This window comes from Bubalus bubalis, chromosome 7 (genome assembly GCF_019923935.1).
Source record: "Bubalus bubalis isolate 160015118507 breed Murrah chromosome 7, NDDB_SH_1, whole genome shotgun sequence".
NCBI classification, from domain to species: domain Eukaryota; kingdom Metazoa; phylum Chordata; class Mammalia; order Artiodactyla; family Bovidae; genus Bubalus; species Bubalus bubalis.
The window spans coordinates 259,502-276,943 of record NC_059163.1 but is presented as its reverse complement, the minus strand read 5'-3'; the positions used below and the strand labels follow the sequence as shown (position 1 = coordinate 276,943).

Genomic DNA, 17,442 nt, shown 5'->3' with positions numbered 1-17,442 from the left:
GGAATAACAGCTTCTTGGTGTTGCCCAGGATGTTAGTAGAGAAACCATTTCCCACCAACAATATATTCTTATTTGGTGCATTTTCAGACTTAGTCTATTTGTTATAAAGGCCAGATCTCTCTATGCTTCAAAAGATTTTTGACTAAAAATGTTCCTAAAGAAGTAACTTTGTATCGTAGTACCCGAAACACACACACACTCACACACCCCCCCATAGGATTCAATGTAATGGTCAAATGATTAATATTTTCACATCCCAATAAAATCCAGAGACAATGAGGCTGTAGTGAGAGTCCTACGGACACATCAGCCTGTTGGTGGTGGAGACAGACAGGCCTCAAGGATGGGGAAGCGTCTCTCGGGCCACCCGCCACAACACAAAGCCCCGGGTGTGTGTCCTCCTGGATGGACGTGGTGGTGCGTCCTGTTATGAGAGCACAGCCGTGCTCCGGGGAACTGACAGAGCAGGAGGGCCCGCCCCCAGACCTATCCTCAGCTGCCCCACCAGGGGTTTATCCTTAGGAACCAAGAGTCAGAGGAGACAACCTGGACGGGCAGCAGGAGGGGCGGAAGGCTCCTGGTGCACGCTGCACTCCTTTCCCGGCCAGCGCTCCGCCTAGCTCAGGATCGTGGCCGTGGTGGGTACGGCGCTGGCGGTGAAATCGGGACTTGCCCGCTTCTCGCTGGAGAAGTGAACCTCCTGCCAGAGCTCCAGGCGGAGCAGATCATCCGTCCCTCCCTCGAAGCGCGTCCTCCTGGCTCGGGGGCCTGGCCTGTCACCTTCTGGCTTTTTCCCGTACTCGCCTTCCCCAGGCACCTGCCTGGCGGCTTGCTGTCCTCGTGGAGACCAACAAGCGGGGCCTAATCGTGCGCCCAGCACCTCAGTGAGCGTTTACATGTGGCTTTGGCATCTTGACACTCATGAGATGGGGTAAATGACTTACCAAAAGTAAGGAGAATAGGTACAACTAATTTCTTAAGGCTAAATTTATCTTTAAAGTTTACTGATCTGCATGTATTAACTCATATATATGGAAGCTAGAAACAATGGCACAGATGAGCCCAGCTGTACAGCAGGGACAGAGACGCAGACAGAGAACAGCGGTGGGGGGAGGGAAGGGGGACAGACAGGGAGACTGACATATATACACTGTGATGCGTAGAACAGCTGGAGTGGGGAGCCGCTGTGTAACACAGGGAGCTCAGCCCCGGGCTCCCGGATGATCTGGGGGGCGGGGGCGGGGAAGGGTCAAGGCAGAGGGGACACATGCATAGTCACGGCTGAGTCCCCGTGGCGCGCAGCAGAAGCTAACACAACGTTGTGGAGCCATTACCTCCAAGGTCACTGATCTGAAACGCAAGGAGCATGATTTTGGTCAATATATTCTCCTTTTTTCAATTCTAGCTTTCTCAGATTTTCAAGGTTGCTGTAAATTACTTAACCTTTGGAAATTAAGTTTTGGGCATAGTACTTTTCCCCTTGAACTGTCTGCAATGGCTGATTTCACATGTCAACCTGACGGGGCCCCAGTGCCCAAGTTAAGATTATTCTGGTGTGTGTGTGAGGGTGTCTCAGGTGAGACGAGCCTTAGAATGGGCAGTCTGCTTCCTCCCGTGGGGATGGGCATCACTCAGCTCCCTTGAGGGCCTCCTCACAAGAAATGTGTGTGCGTATGTGTCCTGTGGGGCCTGTGCTCTGGGGAAGCCCAGCTAACACGAGAAGAGGGTGCCAATCTGCTGGCTGTCTGCCGGTAACAGGAATCAGAGGTTTTCTTTAACACGGCTCCCCTGGCACACACAGCTCCAAACCAAAGACAGTTCCCTCTCCAGGCAAACAGACAAGCGTGGGCTCCCAGAGTCCCCATTAACCTCTGGCGCCAAACACCAGCCCAGCCCAATGAACCGGCATCCAAGGTCACGGCCACGGATGCCGCGTGGGGCAGAGGGTCCAGGCCGGGAGGGTGGGCCTGGCGCGGTGCGTGTGCATCCTCACCGATACACAGGGCACTGGATCACCCTAAGAGGGCACCTATCTTACACTTTTACAAACATCTTAGGTAACAAACATCCAGCTTCAGAGAACTAGGTAGGTTTTCCTTTTGCTTTTATTACAAGCATATAATATCAATTGGCAAAACACTGAATACAAGCTTCACTATCATAAAATCAAAACATTTAAGCAATATTCCAAAAAAGATTTTTAGATTAAAATCTAGCCACCAATAGTACAAAAAAATTACACACCAACACAAAGCATAAAAAATGTAAACTTCCAAACTAAACAGTCAGAAACGTGTGTGTGCAGCGTCACCTCCACAGCCCCCCACAGCCCTCAAGCTCCACGTGGGACACCAGGGTCGGCAAGGGCTCTCGCCCCCGAACACTACATCTTTCAGGAAAATCGGTTTTATTGCACCTGACGAAGCTGTTGGAATAGACATTTACACGAATGCTACACACGTGCTCAGGGACACACAAAATTTTAGGCCCTCAGACACGCCCCCAGATGTGGAGACTCGTGAGCTGATGAGATGGGCAGCTCCCCAGCAGGGGCAGAATCTCAGCGATGACTTCGGTGTCGTCCGAATCGTTTCTTAACAACTTATCCCAACCTATTTAGTTTAAACACCAAGGCAAGAAACACATTGGTATATCACGTGAAGGTCACACGTGATGTGCCGGAGTGTAAATGATTTCCTGAGGAAATAGAGAAACTGAGCTTTTCGTGATTTATCTGCACTAAATGTATTTTCAGTGTTCTGAGAGCACATCAAATATTCACATACAAAGAAGAAATCAGTTGGCTCGTTCCTAGAATATTCAATCCAATGACACATTTCAAAAATCACTGTAAAATACAGCCTGTGGGCTTTGAGAAAAAAAACAAATGAATTTCTAAAGACTTCTAATATCACGAGGGGGCGTGGAGGCCGCACGCCCTGCAGGGCTCCGGAGCCCGGGTGGGAAGTAGCACCGTCTCAGCTGTGGTCAGCAGGGGGCTTGTCCTGGGCCGCCAGCACGCGGGCCCAAGGCACGAGGCCAGTCTCGGCCACGTGGTCCCTTACTCTCACCGATGGCCGACTCCCCCACGCAGGCCCCCACACACTCGCGACAACAGCATTCTCGTGAGGACCACGATGGACAGGAAGAATCTGAGCTGAGCGTACACGTTCGGAGGGCCCCCTGCACCTCCTTCAAGTCAGCAGACAGATGCTGCGGACCACTCAACGTAACTCTAGCGCACGCGCTGGAGCCTGCTGCACAGACGCACAAACCGCGCTTCGTCCACGAGACAAAACACACAAATCAAAGCTACTCAAAGTAAAAAGAAGAAGCTTGCAAAACACCTCACAATTTCATTTTATATGCCTGTAAATAAAGCTGGACCACTGAAAACAAACAATTGGATGGGAAAATATGATAAAGGGCTTAAAATAGAATAAATAATTCTATAAACTTAGGTTTTCTTCTTTTTCACCCCCCAAATCTTAAACTCAATATTATATATTCTCTCTGAATCTTCTATTTTCATGACGCCTGTGTCTAGTGAGGCCCTGCACGGTGACAAGCTCGCTGCTGCTGCTGCTGACAGCGTTTGTTTTACCAGCATCAACAGCTGTGAAAACTGCTTCACAGTAACTCCATCTGTTTAAGGAAAAAAAAGTGACAGGATCCAATCACTAACTGATCCCGGCTTTCATGCTGGAAAGGATGAGAGTCTCCCTTTGATGTTAAGCAGACGTGCGAGGACAGGGCAGGCTTCCCTCTGCTGAAAGGCCCCCAGTGCCGGCCCTTAAGGCTGCGACGGACCAGAGGTGGCAGGACCGGGCTCTCCTGCAGTGAAGACAGTCTGCACGGGGACATCTTAGAAAAATAGGTACTTCTGCTGCTGAGGTTTCATCAGGGCCACACGTTACACACGCAGAACCCGGGGTGCTCGGGGCCCAGGGGGACAGGGGCACCGGCTCACCTGCCTCCACCTCTGTGTGTATTAAGTACATCAACTTAGCACCATAGCAAATTCAAGTGATCACAAAGACAGAGCAAGGTTACAGGCACACACCATGAGATCACACAGTCAGGCTCCTGTTAGTCTGACCCTGAATTAATGGTATTTGAATTTTGACGCTCATACTGTTTAATCTTTCCTTACCTTGACCACACAGAATACCTAAATTCTAATCTTATACTTCAACTGCATTGAGAGCACATGGTTTTATAGAACGTTTCAGCAGAAATGTGTATCTGAGGTAGACAGGTAATATTTACTCATACACATCTACTCATTAAACCCTTGAATAGGAACTCTTAAAAAATGATTTGGATGAAAAATGAGCTTAGGTAACTAATAATTCAAACAGTCTGGGAGTAATGGGCTTAAATAAAGAGGCGAACTGTGACCGACTCCCAGGGAAAACCTGGCTTTATGTTTCTGAAAGGCCTCAGATTGAAATCACTTGGACGGAGCTACTTTGTTGTACTCATCACTAAGGAGCTGCTTCTGATGTTTATGCATATGCAACACGGAGTAAAAGAAAACAAACAAACTTGAGAGTCAATGAGCCTGACCACCACTGCCAAAGCAAGTTCAGGAAGAATTCTAGTCACCAAGGTGAAGTTCTTCACGGAAAACCCAGCTCTCAGGAGACCATCAAGACTACCTACCGAACGAGGCGGCCCCAGGACCCTAGGGTGCCGAGGTGACGGCAGGGAAGAGCCCGAAGCTCAGGCAAAAGCCGCCGGACGCGCACGGGGACAGACACGCAGCCGGGACACGCTCGCACCCAGGAAGGGCCCTCGCCTCGCTCCTGCCTCCACACATTCCAAACTACGACCTTGAAAGAACAAAGATGGATGTGCTGGCAAAGAGTTTATTCTCGAATTCCACAAAAATACGAACATTTGGGAGGAGAAAGGTTAACAGAGGGTGTGCTGCCTTTGCCGGGTTTTAGGTCCTAGGTAACTGAGGACAGCTCTTCTGACGCACAGGACCCCGCCGGCCCCACTGTCTGCTCTGGGAGAGAGGGGTGGGCAGGGCGGACGTGCCCGCCGCCGAGGGTGGACCAGGCGGGCCCTGGGGTCTGCACGCCTGGGGCTTCAGTGGAGACATACCCCCGGGTGCCAGCCCCACCCCCGCAACCACCATCAATTCCTTCAGCAAAACGAAAAAGGAAAAGAATCAGCGTGAAGTTAACCGGCGGCAGTGAGCAACTTGTGCCCTGTTTAATAAAAGCAAGTTTTGGGAAGAACTGTTCTGAGAACCAGCGTTGACTGGTCCAGTCCACTCTGCTGAGCAGCTGCAGTGGTGAGGGGTGCAGCTCCCTGCGCTGGGCTCTGGGTCCCCCAGGGCTCAGAGCCCCCCGGCTTCACATTCCCTAACGTGGAAATTGAAGTACCATGGTTAACTCACGATACTCATGGAAACCTCTTTTGGTTGCTTTTAAATTAAATTTTTATATATCTTCTAAGTCTTCAGGAAGCTAAAGGCAACATAAATATCGTCATTCACCGGGAAAAGACATTTTTTCAATAACTTAGGAAGGATTCAATAAACGTACAAGTATTGGGGGCTATCGTGAAACCTAATCCATAAACTGAACGGAAGTGACAGATTTTCAAGACCTGGAAAGCAAGCAAAGGTCACGTGTTGGAATGAAGGCCGCCACCTCGCCGTCCTCACGCTGGTCCCCACGCGTCACGTCTGTAACCCTGTGCCGAGCGTCTCGTCGCGTGCGAATTCTCTCTCATACAAAAGTGATAAATACTCTGTTCGAGGTCCGGTCCACACGACGCCCAGGGCAGCACCCGTGTGCTGTGGCCCCGCCTGGCGCGTGCCCTCGGGCGCCTGGGCGCCGAGTCTCCGCTGTGCTCACAGCAGGTCCATCTTGGGTCTGTAGTGCAACAGGAGGGGCGCCTTCTGCAAGACAAGGAGGGAGGGGCCAGGACCCCGCGGGGGTCAGCTGCGGAGGGAGCCCCCGCCTGCCCTGGCCCTGGCCAGCGGCGGCCGGCCTGTCTCTCTCCTGCTCTCAGGCAGACCCTGGGGGTCGTGCCCGTCTGTTTCCTGCTCCAGAGAGGCAGCGTGGCTGGAAGGGTGCGTTCTGGTTGCAGTGGCCCCTCCCTCCCCAGGACGTCAGTCACCCTGATCAGGAGAGATGAGACAAGTGGGGGCCTGGGGACTGCACTGCCCATGGCCACTCTGGGGCTGATGACTCCAGGGCACCCACACTGCTGACAGGCCCACGGTGGGCTGTTACTCCTAAGCTCTGAAATAAACCACACACAATCACAGCAAAGTCTCACCTTGAATCTCCACCTCGTGACAACGACGAATTTGAGTGTATGGTCCTTGCCAAGGATCTCCTCGTTGCATAAAATGTCCAGCTGCCGGAAGAACAAGACCTTAGTCAGCGGGGCCAAGGGCCCAGTGCTCAGGATGCAGGGCCTCTGGTCCAGGCAGTCACGCCCGTCAGCGAAGAGCTACCTGCTTTCCTTCTGGGGCAGCACCGGCGGGAAGCAGGGCTTTGGAAGGCCGCCCCCCCCGCCCCACCCAAGGGTGGAGAGCACGCAGGGGCCTCTGTCCACACACGGCAAGGCAGCAGCCCTGTTGTGGGACGGCAGCCTCCAGGCTACTCTGCCCAAAAAGCACCTTGTGCCCCAGCTTCAGTCCGTCTTGGTCAGGTTTGTCCCTCTCACCTCAGTGGAAAAAGGTTATGGGCTCCACAGACAATTCTTCCCTTTTTTTCCATAAAGACTTTTCAGAGCAGTTTTAGGTTCACAGGAAAATTTAGCACAAGGTACAGAGCCCGCATCTTTCTCCTGGCCCCACCCCTCAGCCTCTCCCCGCCACCAGCATCCCTGATGCAAACACGTCACACCTGATGAGCCTCAGTCAGCGCCTCCTCGCCTCCCATAGCCACGGCCTCCACGAGGCTCGGGACCGGCGCTGTGCCTCCCGGGGGCCTGGACAGACACACAGTGACGAGTGTCCTCCAGGACAGCATCACTCAGAGCAGGCTCACGGCCCTAGGACTCCTTGGGGGGCCTGTCCCTCTCGCCCTCCGCCCCTGGCAACTGCTGCTCCTTGCGCCGTCTGCACGGGTTTCTCCAGACTTCACAGGCGTGGATCACAGCATGCGGGGCTTCTGGATCGGCTTCTTCCACCGTTGTACGCGCTGACGGTTCCTCCACGTCTCTCACGCCCTGTCAGCTCTTTTCTCGTGGCTGAGTGATGCTCCACTGTCTGGATGGACCACAGTTTACTTATCCACTCACCTTCTGAAGGAGGTGGCTTCCAAGGTTTGGCGACTATGACTAAGCTGCTATAAACATCTGTGTGTAAGTTTCCTTGTGGACCTAAGTTCTCAGCTCCTTTGGGAAAGTACCAAGGGGCTTGACTGCTGAGCTGTTTCCCTAAATGGCTGCACCATTTTGCACTTCCACTGGCAGTGAAGTTTCTATTGCTCCACGTCCTTGCCAGCATATGGTGGTGTCGGGGTCCTGGATTCTGGACATTCTGTAGGTCTGGAGTGGGATCTCACTGTTTTAATTTGCATTTCCCTGCTGACAAATGATGTTACCTAGATGGTCTTTTTATTATTATTATTTTTGGCAGTGCCATGCAGCTTGCAGGATTGTAGTTCCCTGACCAGGGTACTGAACCCAGGCCACTGCAGTGAAAACACCGAGTCTTGACCACTGGGCCACCAGGAATTCCCAGATGGTCTTTAAAACTTCTCTCTCAAGGCAGGGGAGGAAGGGTCCCGACGTGTGCTTCCTGTGTCTGCCATGGAAACAGCACAGCTGCATCAGGACAGAGAGTGCCAGGAGTGCAGTCCTCAGAGTTCTGTCTGGGAGCCCACAGGCTCAGGCCCTCTAGAGGCGCCAGGACTCCCCGGCACAGGGCAGCGTCCTCCCAACCCTGCTTCCGTCCTTAGATGGCCCCAAACCCCCTCTACTCTCTTCCGTGTGCACATCAGTAGTTCACTTATTTATCACTGACATAACTGGGGTCAGGCGCACGTGAGATTTACCAGCTCAGCCGTTTTCAAGTGCAGCTCAGCGGTGCTGACTGCTTCCATGATGTGCAGCTTGCCACGCCCATCCACGGACTCTGCGTGTGTAAACCTGTAACTGCCCGCTTAGTCAATAACCGCCCGTCCCCGCCCCAGCGCCGGCCACTCCTATTCTGCTTTCTGTCTGTGATTCCGATGCCTCTGGGGACCTAGTATCAGTGGAATCGGACAGTATTTGGCCTTTTGTGTTTGGCTTACTTCATTTAGCATAGTCTCCTCAAGATTCATCTATGTTGTAGCAGGCGTTAGAATTTCCTTCCTGTTTAAAGCAGAATATCCCACTGTATGGACGGACCACATTTTGCTTATCCATCACCCACTGATGGACACTTGGTTGCTTCCAGCTTCTGCCCACTGTCAGCAACGCCGCTGTAAGCGGGGGGGTACAGATACTTCCTCCGGGTCCTCTGGGTGTTCCGCAGAAGGCGCTGCTGGAGCTCATGGTGGTTCTGTTTAGTTTCTGAGGCATCGTCATAGTGTTTTCCACGGTGGCCGCACCCTCTATGCCCCATCAGCAGTGCGCAGTGTTCCAGGTTCTCCCCAGCCTCCCAGCACTTGGCTCTTACGTTCTGCAGGAGCCATCCTCTGGATCTGAGGTCTCGTCACAGTTCTGGCTGCATTTCTCCAGTGATTAGTGATGTCAAGTGCATTCTCTCGTGCTTATTGGCACTTGTACGTCTCTGGAGAAATGTCTACTCAAGTCCGGTGCTCATTTTGTAACTGAGTTGAGTTTTTTTGTGCTCAATTTTAGAAACAGTCTATCTATTCTGGATAGACTTGTCAGATATATGATTTATAAATATCTCCTTCCATTCCATACAATTTCTTTTTCTTTCAAGTCAACGAAGTCCAAATTGTCTAATTTTTCTTTTGTTGCCTGTTCCTTGGATATTCTACCCAGGCGATCGCCAAATCCAATGCCAAGGTTTTGTCCTATGTTTTCTTTTAAGAGTTTTATTGTTTCAGGTTCTATATTTACGTCCCTGATACACTTTGAGTTGATTTTTGTATGCTGTGTTAGGTAAGGGTCAAATTTCATTCTTTGGTACGTGGATACCCAGTTTTCTCAGCACCACCTGTTGAAAGGCTGTCCTTTCCTCATTGGAGGGTCTCAGGACCTTGTCAGTTGACCACATGTGAGGCTTTCCTCTCTTCTGTCGGCCTCGGCGCCCCCACCACAGTTTTGGTTAGTGTCTCTCTAGTACACTGCGAAGCTTTGAGTCCTCTACTTTTGTTCTTCTTTTTCAAGGTTGTTTGGCTATTTGGGTTCTTTGAGAGTCCATAAAAAAATCAGGATGCATTTTTTTTTTATTTCTGCAAGAAATATCTTTGGGATTTTGATAGAAATTCTATTGAATCTGTAGTTCATTTGGGTAATGCTGACATTTTAAACAATGTTCAGTCTTCTAGCCCCTGAATGTGGCACACGCTTCCACGTGCTTCTGTCTTTCATTTCTTCAGCATTTTCTGTAATTTTCACTGTACGAGTCTTTCACTTCCTTTGTTAACTTAATTCCTAAGTCTTTCATTTTTTAAAATTATTTTTATTGGGCTATAGTTGCTTTATAATAGTGTGTTAGTTTCTGCTGCTGCTGCTGCTGCTAAGTCGCTTCAGTTGTGTCCAACTCTGTGAGACCCCACAGACGGCAGCCCACCAGGCTCCGCCGTCCCTGGGATTCTCCAGGCAAGAGCGCTGGAGTGGGGTGCCATTGCCTTCTCCAGTGTTAGTTTCTACTGTACCGCAAAGTGAATAAGCTATACATACACATACATGCTCTCCTTTCTGGACCCTCCCGTTTACGTCAGCACCGAGCAGTGAGCCGAGCTCTCTGAGCTGCAGTCGCTCCCATCAGCCGCTTCCTTTATGTGTAGCATCCACAGTGCACGTGCCAACCTCCAGCTCCCAATACACCCATCCCCAGCTTTCCTCTCTTGATGTCCATGTTTGTTCTCTATGCTTGTGTCTCTATTTCTGCTTTGCACATAGCATCATCTAAACCATTTTTCTACATTCCACACATATGTGTTAATATATTTGTTTTCTGACACTTCACTTTGTATGACAGTCTTTGAGTCTATCCATGTGTCTACAAATGACTTAATTTTATTACTTTTTATGGCTGAGTATATTATTCTTTTTGGGGCTATTATAAATGTATTCTGTTTTATAATCTGCTCTTCAGCTGCTCTTCGCTCATGAACAAAAACACATCTGATTCCTCTGCTCACTTTGCATTTTGCTACCTTGCAGTTAGTTCTGACAGGGTCTTTCTGTGGAATTTTTAGAACTTTCTACATATTCTTCCTCACTCTTCAGTTCAGTCGCTCAGTTGTGTATGACTCTTTGCGACCCCATGGACTGTAGCACGCCAGGCTTCCCTGTCCATCAACCAACTCCTGGAATTTACTCAAACTCATGTCCATCGTGTCAGTGATGCCATCCAAGCATCTCATCGTCTGTCGTCCCCTTCTCTTCCTGCCTTCAATCCCTCCCAGCATCAGAGTCTTTTCCAATGAGTCAGCTCTTTGCATCAGGTGGCCAAAGTATTGGACCTTCAGCTTCAGCATCAGTCCTTCCAATGAATATTCAGGACTGATTTCCTTTAGGATGGACTGGTTGGATCTCCTTGCAGTCCAAGGGACTCTCAAGAGTCTTCCCCAGCACCACAGTTCAAAGGTATCAATTCTTCGGCACTCAGCTTTCTTTACAGTCCATCTCTCACATCCATACATGACTCCTGGAAAAACCACAGCTTTGACTAGATTGACCTTTTTCGGCAAAGTAATGTCTCTGCTTTTTAATATGCTGTCTAGGTTGGTCATAGCTTTTCTTCCAAGGAGCAAGCATCTTTTAATTTCATGACTGCAGTCACCATCTGCAGTGATTTTGGAGCCCAAGACAATAAAGTCTCTCACTGTGTCCACTTTTTCCCCATTTATTTGCCATGAAGTGATGGGACCAGATGCCATGATCTTCGTTTTCTGAATGTTGAGTTGTAAGCCAGCTTTTTCACTCTCCTCTTTCACTTTCATCAAAAGGCTCTTTAGTTCTTCTTCACTTTCTGCCATAAGGGTGGTGTCATCTGCACATCTGAGGTTATTGACGTGTCTCCTGGCAATCCTGATTCCAGCTTGTGTTTCATCCAGCCCAGTGTTTCTCATGATATACTCTGCATATAAGTTAAAGAAGCCGGGTGACAATATACAGCCTTGATGTACTTCTTTCCCAGTATGGAACCAGTCCTTTGTTCCATGCCTGGTTCTAATTGTTGCTTCTTGACCTGCATGCAGATTTCTCAGGAGGCAGGTAAGGTGGTCTGGTATTCCCATCTCTTGAAGAATTTTCCACATTTTGTTGCGATCCACAAAGTCAAAGGCTTTGGCGTAGTCAACAAAGCAGATTTTTTTTCTGAAATTCTCTTGCTTTTTTGATGATCCAAGAGATGTTGGCAATTTGAACTCTGTCTGGTTCCTCTGCCTTTTCTAAATCCGGCTTGAACATCTGGAAGTTCATGGATCATGTACTGTTGAAGCCTGGCTTGGAGAATTTTGAGCATTACTTTGCTAGCCTGTGAGATGAGTACAATTGTGCGGTAGTTTGAACTTTCTTTGGCATTGCCTTTCTTTGGGATTGGAATGAAAACTGACCTTTTCCAGTCCTGTGGCCACTGCTGAGTTTTCCAAAATTTCTGGCATATTGAGTGCAGCGTTCACAGCAAGTCTTTTAGGATTTGAAATACGTCAACTGGAATTCCATGACCTCCACTAGCTTTGTTCGTAGTGGTGCTTCCTAAGGCCCACTTGACTTTGCATTCCAGGATATCTGGCTCTAGGTCAATGATCACACCATCATGGTTATCTGGGTCATGAAGATCTTTTCGTATAGTTCTTCTGTGTATTCTTGCCACCTCTGCTTAATAATTTTTGCTTCTGTTCGGTCCATACCATTTCTGTCCTTTATTGTGCCCATCTGTACATGAAATGTTCCCTTGGTATCTCTAATTTTCTTGAAGAGATCTCTAGTCTTTCCCAGTCTATTGTTTTCCTCTATTTCTTTGCACTGATCACTGAGAAAGGCTTTCTTATCTCTCCTTGCTATTCTTTGGAACTCTGCATTCAGATGGGTGTATCTTTCCTTTTCTCCTTTGCCTTTAGCCTCTCTTCTTTTCTCAGCTATTTGTAAGGCCTCCTCAGACAGCCATTTTGCCTTTTTGCATTCCTTTTTCTTGGGGATGGTCTTGATCACTGCCTCCTGTACAACGTCACAAACCTCCATCCATAGTTCTTCAGGCACTCTATCAAATCTAATCCCTTGAAACCCACTTAGGTACAGTGTGTAAATCCTTTTAATATGTTGAATTCTGTTTATTACTATTTTGTTGAGGATTTTTTGCATCAATGTTAACAAGGGATATTGTGCAGTTTTCTTGTAGTGTCTTTATCTGGCTTTCTCAGGGTTATGCTGATCTCATGAAATGAGTTAGGAAGTGGTCCTCCTCTTCAACCTTTTAGAAAAGTTTGAGAAGGATTGATACTAGTTTTTTAAATGCTTGGTAGAGTTCAGGGAAGCCATGAGGTCCAGGACTTTTTTTTTATTGCAAGATTTTCTGATTGGTGATTCAATCTCCTTACCAGTTACAGGTCTATTCAAATTTCCTATTTCTTTGTGACTGTCATGTTAGGCTTTGTTTTTCTAGGCATCTGTCCATCTCATCTAGGTCAATCGATTTGCTGGCATACAACTGCTCAGAGTGCTCTCTGAAAATCTGTATCTGAAGAATCAGAAGTGATGTCCCTGCTTCCATCTCAGATGATGTGACTCAAGTCCTCTTTCTTAGTCCCTCTAGCTCAGAGTCTGTCAATACTGTTGATCTTTTTGAAAAACCGTTGATCTTCTCTATCGTTTTTCTATTGTCAGTTTTATTTCTGCTCTAATTCTTATTATTCTTTTTTTTCTGCTAGCTTTGGGTTGAGCTTAGTCTTTTTCTAGGTCCTTAAGTTGTAAACTGAGGCTGTTGATTTGAGATCTTCCTTGTTTTAATGTGTTTACAGCTATAATCCTCCCCCTTAGTACTGCTTTCACTGCATCATTAGTTTGGATATGTTGGATTTTTGTTTTTATTTGTCTCTAAGTATTTTTTAATCACTCTTTGATTTCTCATTTGATCCACTGGTTGTTTAATTTCCACAATTTTGTGAATTTTCCAGTTTTCCTTTGGTTACTGATTTCTAACCTCATGCAGCTGTGGTATGAGAAGATACTTTGTATAACATCCTTTAAAATCTACTGAGACAATTTGTGTCTGCTCTTCTAAAGACACCAGTGGCTGGACTTACAGCCTGCCTGGATAATCCAGGAGGTCTCTTCACTCCAACATTCTTTGCATGTCTACAAAGACCTTTTTCCAAATAAAGATGTATTCAGATGTTCTCAGGATTACAAAGTGACCGTATTTTTTTTGCGGGGTCACCACTGAACCTACTACACGTCTGCCTTCTGACCCCATAAAATCCACATCCACCCTGAATGCGTTTTTTTAGCTCAAAGAGACTCAAGCCACTCTAGCATCAACTCCAGATCCCCAAATCTCATCTTCACATCATCAGTTCAAAGTCTCAGAGCTTATTTTCTAAATCATAGGAATCAGCTATGGGTGAGACTCTTGAGTATGATGCATTCCGAGGAAAAATTCCTCTCCAACTGCAGATCTATGAAACTAGAAAACACATTATTTGCTTCCAAAATCCAAGTGTGGGACAGGATAGGTATTCTTAGTTCAAAAGGGAGATATATTAGAAGGCATAGAGACATCACTGGTCTCCAAAACATTGGAAATCCAGTACGGAAATCCCATTTGGTCTCAAGATCTGGGAACACATCACTGCAGGTCAAGGCTCTGCTCTCTTGGGCCCGTGTTGGCCTCACCCTCTGGGGTGGCTCACCTAGGCAGCTGAGCAGCTCTTAACAGCCTATTTCCTGCTGGTAGAATTTTGCAAGTCTGATAGCCTTCTCTCCTTTCTTCCTGTCTCTGTCCCCTTCAGCCCAAGTTGGTGGTGGTTCTGCCGATACCACATTGTTAAAAGCACTGTGGGTCTCCCAGGTATGTCCCAGATTCAGGCCACTGACATGAAAATCCTTTGTAGATCTCTCTCGGATAACTCCTCTCTCTACTCCTCCCATGAGACAGCTGAGCCACCATGAGTCAAACAACTAAACCCTTTAGCAAAAGGTTGAACAGCTACACACTTGGCCTTCTCTCTAGAGTGTTTTTCTAACAGTCAAATTCCTAATATTACCATTTTTTTACAACCTGGATAGGCTGTAGGTTCCTTTTTGTTTGGCAGTTCATTCTTGAATTCATCCCTCTCCTCTAACATTTTATTATCGGCACCAAGAAGAAACTAGACCAGCTTCTGGGGCCTCCAGGCATCCCTTGGCTTGTGGTCACATCACCCCAATCTTATCTCCATCTTCACACCGTCTTCTCCTCTTTGTGTGTCTCATGTTTCCCTCTGCCTCACATTTGTACGGGCCCGTCATTGGATTTAGGGTCAATCCAGGATTAGTTCCTCTAAAGACCCTTAACTTCATTACATCTGGAAAGATCTTTTTTCCAAAAAGATCATGATTATAGGTTGTGGGATTGGGGTGTGGACACAGCTCTGTGGGGGGCCACGTCCACCCCACTCTTCTGTGACACACATCTCAGGAGCTGGCCTCCTCTCTCTGTCCTCACTGGCCTGCTCTCCTGGGTCTTCTGCCAGACTCTCCCCAACTGGCCTCTCCTGCCTCCTTTTACGGACCATGACACCACTTTCCTTGCAGCCTGAGGGCTGTTCGCATCATGAGTCCTTGGCTTTACATCCCACAGTGCCTTCTCCTGACATGTCTACATGACGCGGGCAAGCCATGCTTGAGCAGAAGCGAATGCCCTCAGGAGGGCGTCCGACACCCCTACTGAGCATGTTCGCTCTCCCTCTGGGACCACCCTGCTCTGCACACTAAAGCACAGATTTTATTTTAGTCTCAGCATTCATCAGAAACTTGGAAGTATCTTCTCTGTCTACCCACCCATTCCATCCATACCCATCCATCTGTTTGTGAAATTAAAGACCAGAATCTCGCTTGTGAAAATCTGTAACGTATCTCGCTGCCATCCCATTGGCATTTCCTCTTCATTTAGCAGTGGCCTCCATGTTCATGGGCTCTGGGCCTCCACTGCCTTCACCACTATTTACTATCACACTAACTGGGAGGAGGCAACACACAAGACTATTTTTTCTGACTGAAAATCTCCAAACAAAATTGTAAAAAGCAAACAAACCCAAAGAGCTTCAGAAGCGTCACTTCTACAGAAAAGAGTGACTCGCCACAGTTTCTGTGTACCTCGTTGAAAGACGAGAGGTTAAGTTTTTTGGCAATGAACTTCTTCAGATGCAGGACTGTGGCCTGGGCTGAGCAGCGGATCCATTTTCGCTTCAAGCCCCGCAGTTTGCTGCTGTTGCATTCCAGACAGATGCTCACCTGCGGGAGAAAGAAGGGCTCAGCTGGGGAGGTGCACCGAGGGTCGCCACGGCGCTGCTCCCTGGAGGCTTCCTCAGCCATCTACCAATCCCGTTACATCTAAGACTGCAGACGTTTTGGAAATCATAAATCTGTTTTGACTAAACACACTACCTTAAAATCTGTTTATTTTTGCCATTTTGTGAAAAACAATCTAACATTACATTAATTGTTTTACTAATGCAGTTCTTTAAAGTAAACCCGAGAATTACTTACTTACTATGGCAGTACATGCTAGCCTCAGAGTTAAACTGAGAAAGGTGGAAATCCTGTTGTAAACGCTCTAGCCGGTGGGACACACACACGTCGCCTAGAGGCCAAGTGTTCCGCAGGAACGATGAGAAAAGACATCACAAGGCAGGCACCACGGCCCCCAAACCCAGGAAGGGTCACCAAGGGGCACATCACGCTGGTCCAGCTCACTAGAGGGCAGAGGACTCTGAGCAAAGGCACAAAGTCTCAAGTTCACGGTTACCTTTCATGAGATCAAGAGTCCAATGGGTCAGAGTACTCAGTGTGTGACAAGGAACTTCAAGACAACAAGCTGAGTAAAGTGACTCCGGACGGCAGACGCAGCGGAGGGACAGCCTGGCCATGCTGCACTGCCGAGCTGGCCCCACCTGAGATGCCTCGCCTCACTCAGGGGTAAGTCTTTCTCCAGGGATGGTTAGGGTGTGCCAAAAAACCAGACCCCCCAAAACTCAAACCCCCAAAAAGAATCATTAATAACTGAAATATATGTCTAAAATTATTAGATATGAAAGAAGGAATTAAAAATATAACACTATGAATAAAGAACAGGCAGGTATAAAAGATATTCAAATATAACTTCTAAAAATAAAAAACATATTCATTCAAATTAAAAACTCAATGGATGGTCAAACCACAGATTAGTCTCAGCTGAACGCAGATCAATTTTCTGAAAGATCAATGGGAGTAAATTACCCAAAAGAAGTTTAGACACAATAAAAGGCATCAGTTAAAATAAGAAAACAAAGGAAAGGTAAGACGCATGAAGACAGACCACAGTCTGAAAATCACAAGAGACCAGAAGAAAAAGAGAAAATAAAGGCAGAAGGGCCCCCCCAAATGATGCAAGACATTAACTCCTCAACTCCAGGAAGCAAAAGGACCTGACGCAAAGGAAATCAGTGGAAACCGGCACCCAGACACGGCGGCCCCTCTGAGCACCGGGGACCGAGGCCCGGGGGCTGGGCAGGGCTGCATGAGGGGCTGGTGCTCAGGCGCTGAGCCCAGGCCCGGGGCTTCCCACCGAGCCGCCAGAAAGGAAGAGCTAAACCATCATTCAGAGAGGAAGTGGAATGAAGTCACCAGCAAACGAAGACAGAACACAATTTGAGAAGCGAGAAGCGGCAGCACAGGAAGAAAGAGCCCGAAGCAGACGGACTAGCTGGGGTGTTAAGGAGGCGCCCAGGCAGTGGGAAAGCCCTGCTGCTGTTCAGAGGAGACAACAAGAGACTCGTATTTATTTTGGACTTTTAAAAAACGCAGAGGTGTCGACCAGAGAAAGAAGGCACAGGCCCCCCAACAACAGAAGCAGGAGGCCGTGGGCTGGGCCACCAGGGAGGAGGGAGCACAGAGCTGCACAGGACTCTGGAAAGCCCAGTCTGTGTGAACACGGGAGTGACCACAAGGTGCACCCCTATGAAGGGGAATTCGGGACAGTAACACATAACCCTCTCACGTACCACTGCCCTCTGGACCGTGTAATGTATTACCTACCTATGTTTTTGATCACACTGTACCACATGCAGGACCTTATTTCCCAGACCAGGGATTGAACCC

General features: G+C 48.2%; 1 protein-coding gene across 2 annotated transcripts in view; it reads right to left on the bottom strand.

The window, feature by feature from the left end:
* Positions 1–2,087: 2,087 nt before the first annotated feature.
* The window catches only part of PCGF3 (polycomb group ring finger 3), a 48,470-nt gene continuing 33,115 nt past the window's right edge, over positions 2,088–17,442 (bottom strand). For both annotated transcript variants that reach the window (XM_025290465.3, XM_044946280.2), the window contains 3 exons: positions 15,460–15,597; positions 6,301–6,381; positions 2,088–5,917 (listed from right to left, as the gene is read on the bottom strand). In XM_025290465.3, the coding sequence (XP_025146250.2) occupies positions 5,870–5,917; positions 6,301–6,381; positions 15,460–15,597 (267 nt within the window). In that variant the 3' untranslated portion in view covers positions 2,088–5,869. The remainder of the gene's footprint in view (positions 5,918–6,300; positions 6,382–15,459; positions 15,598–17,442) is intronic.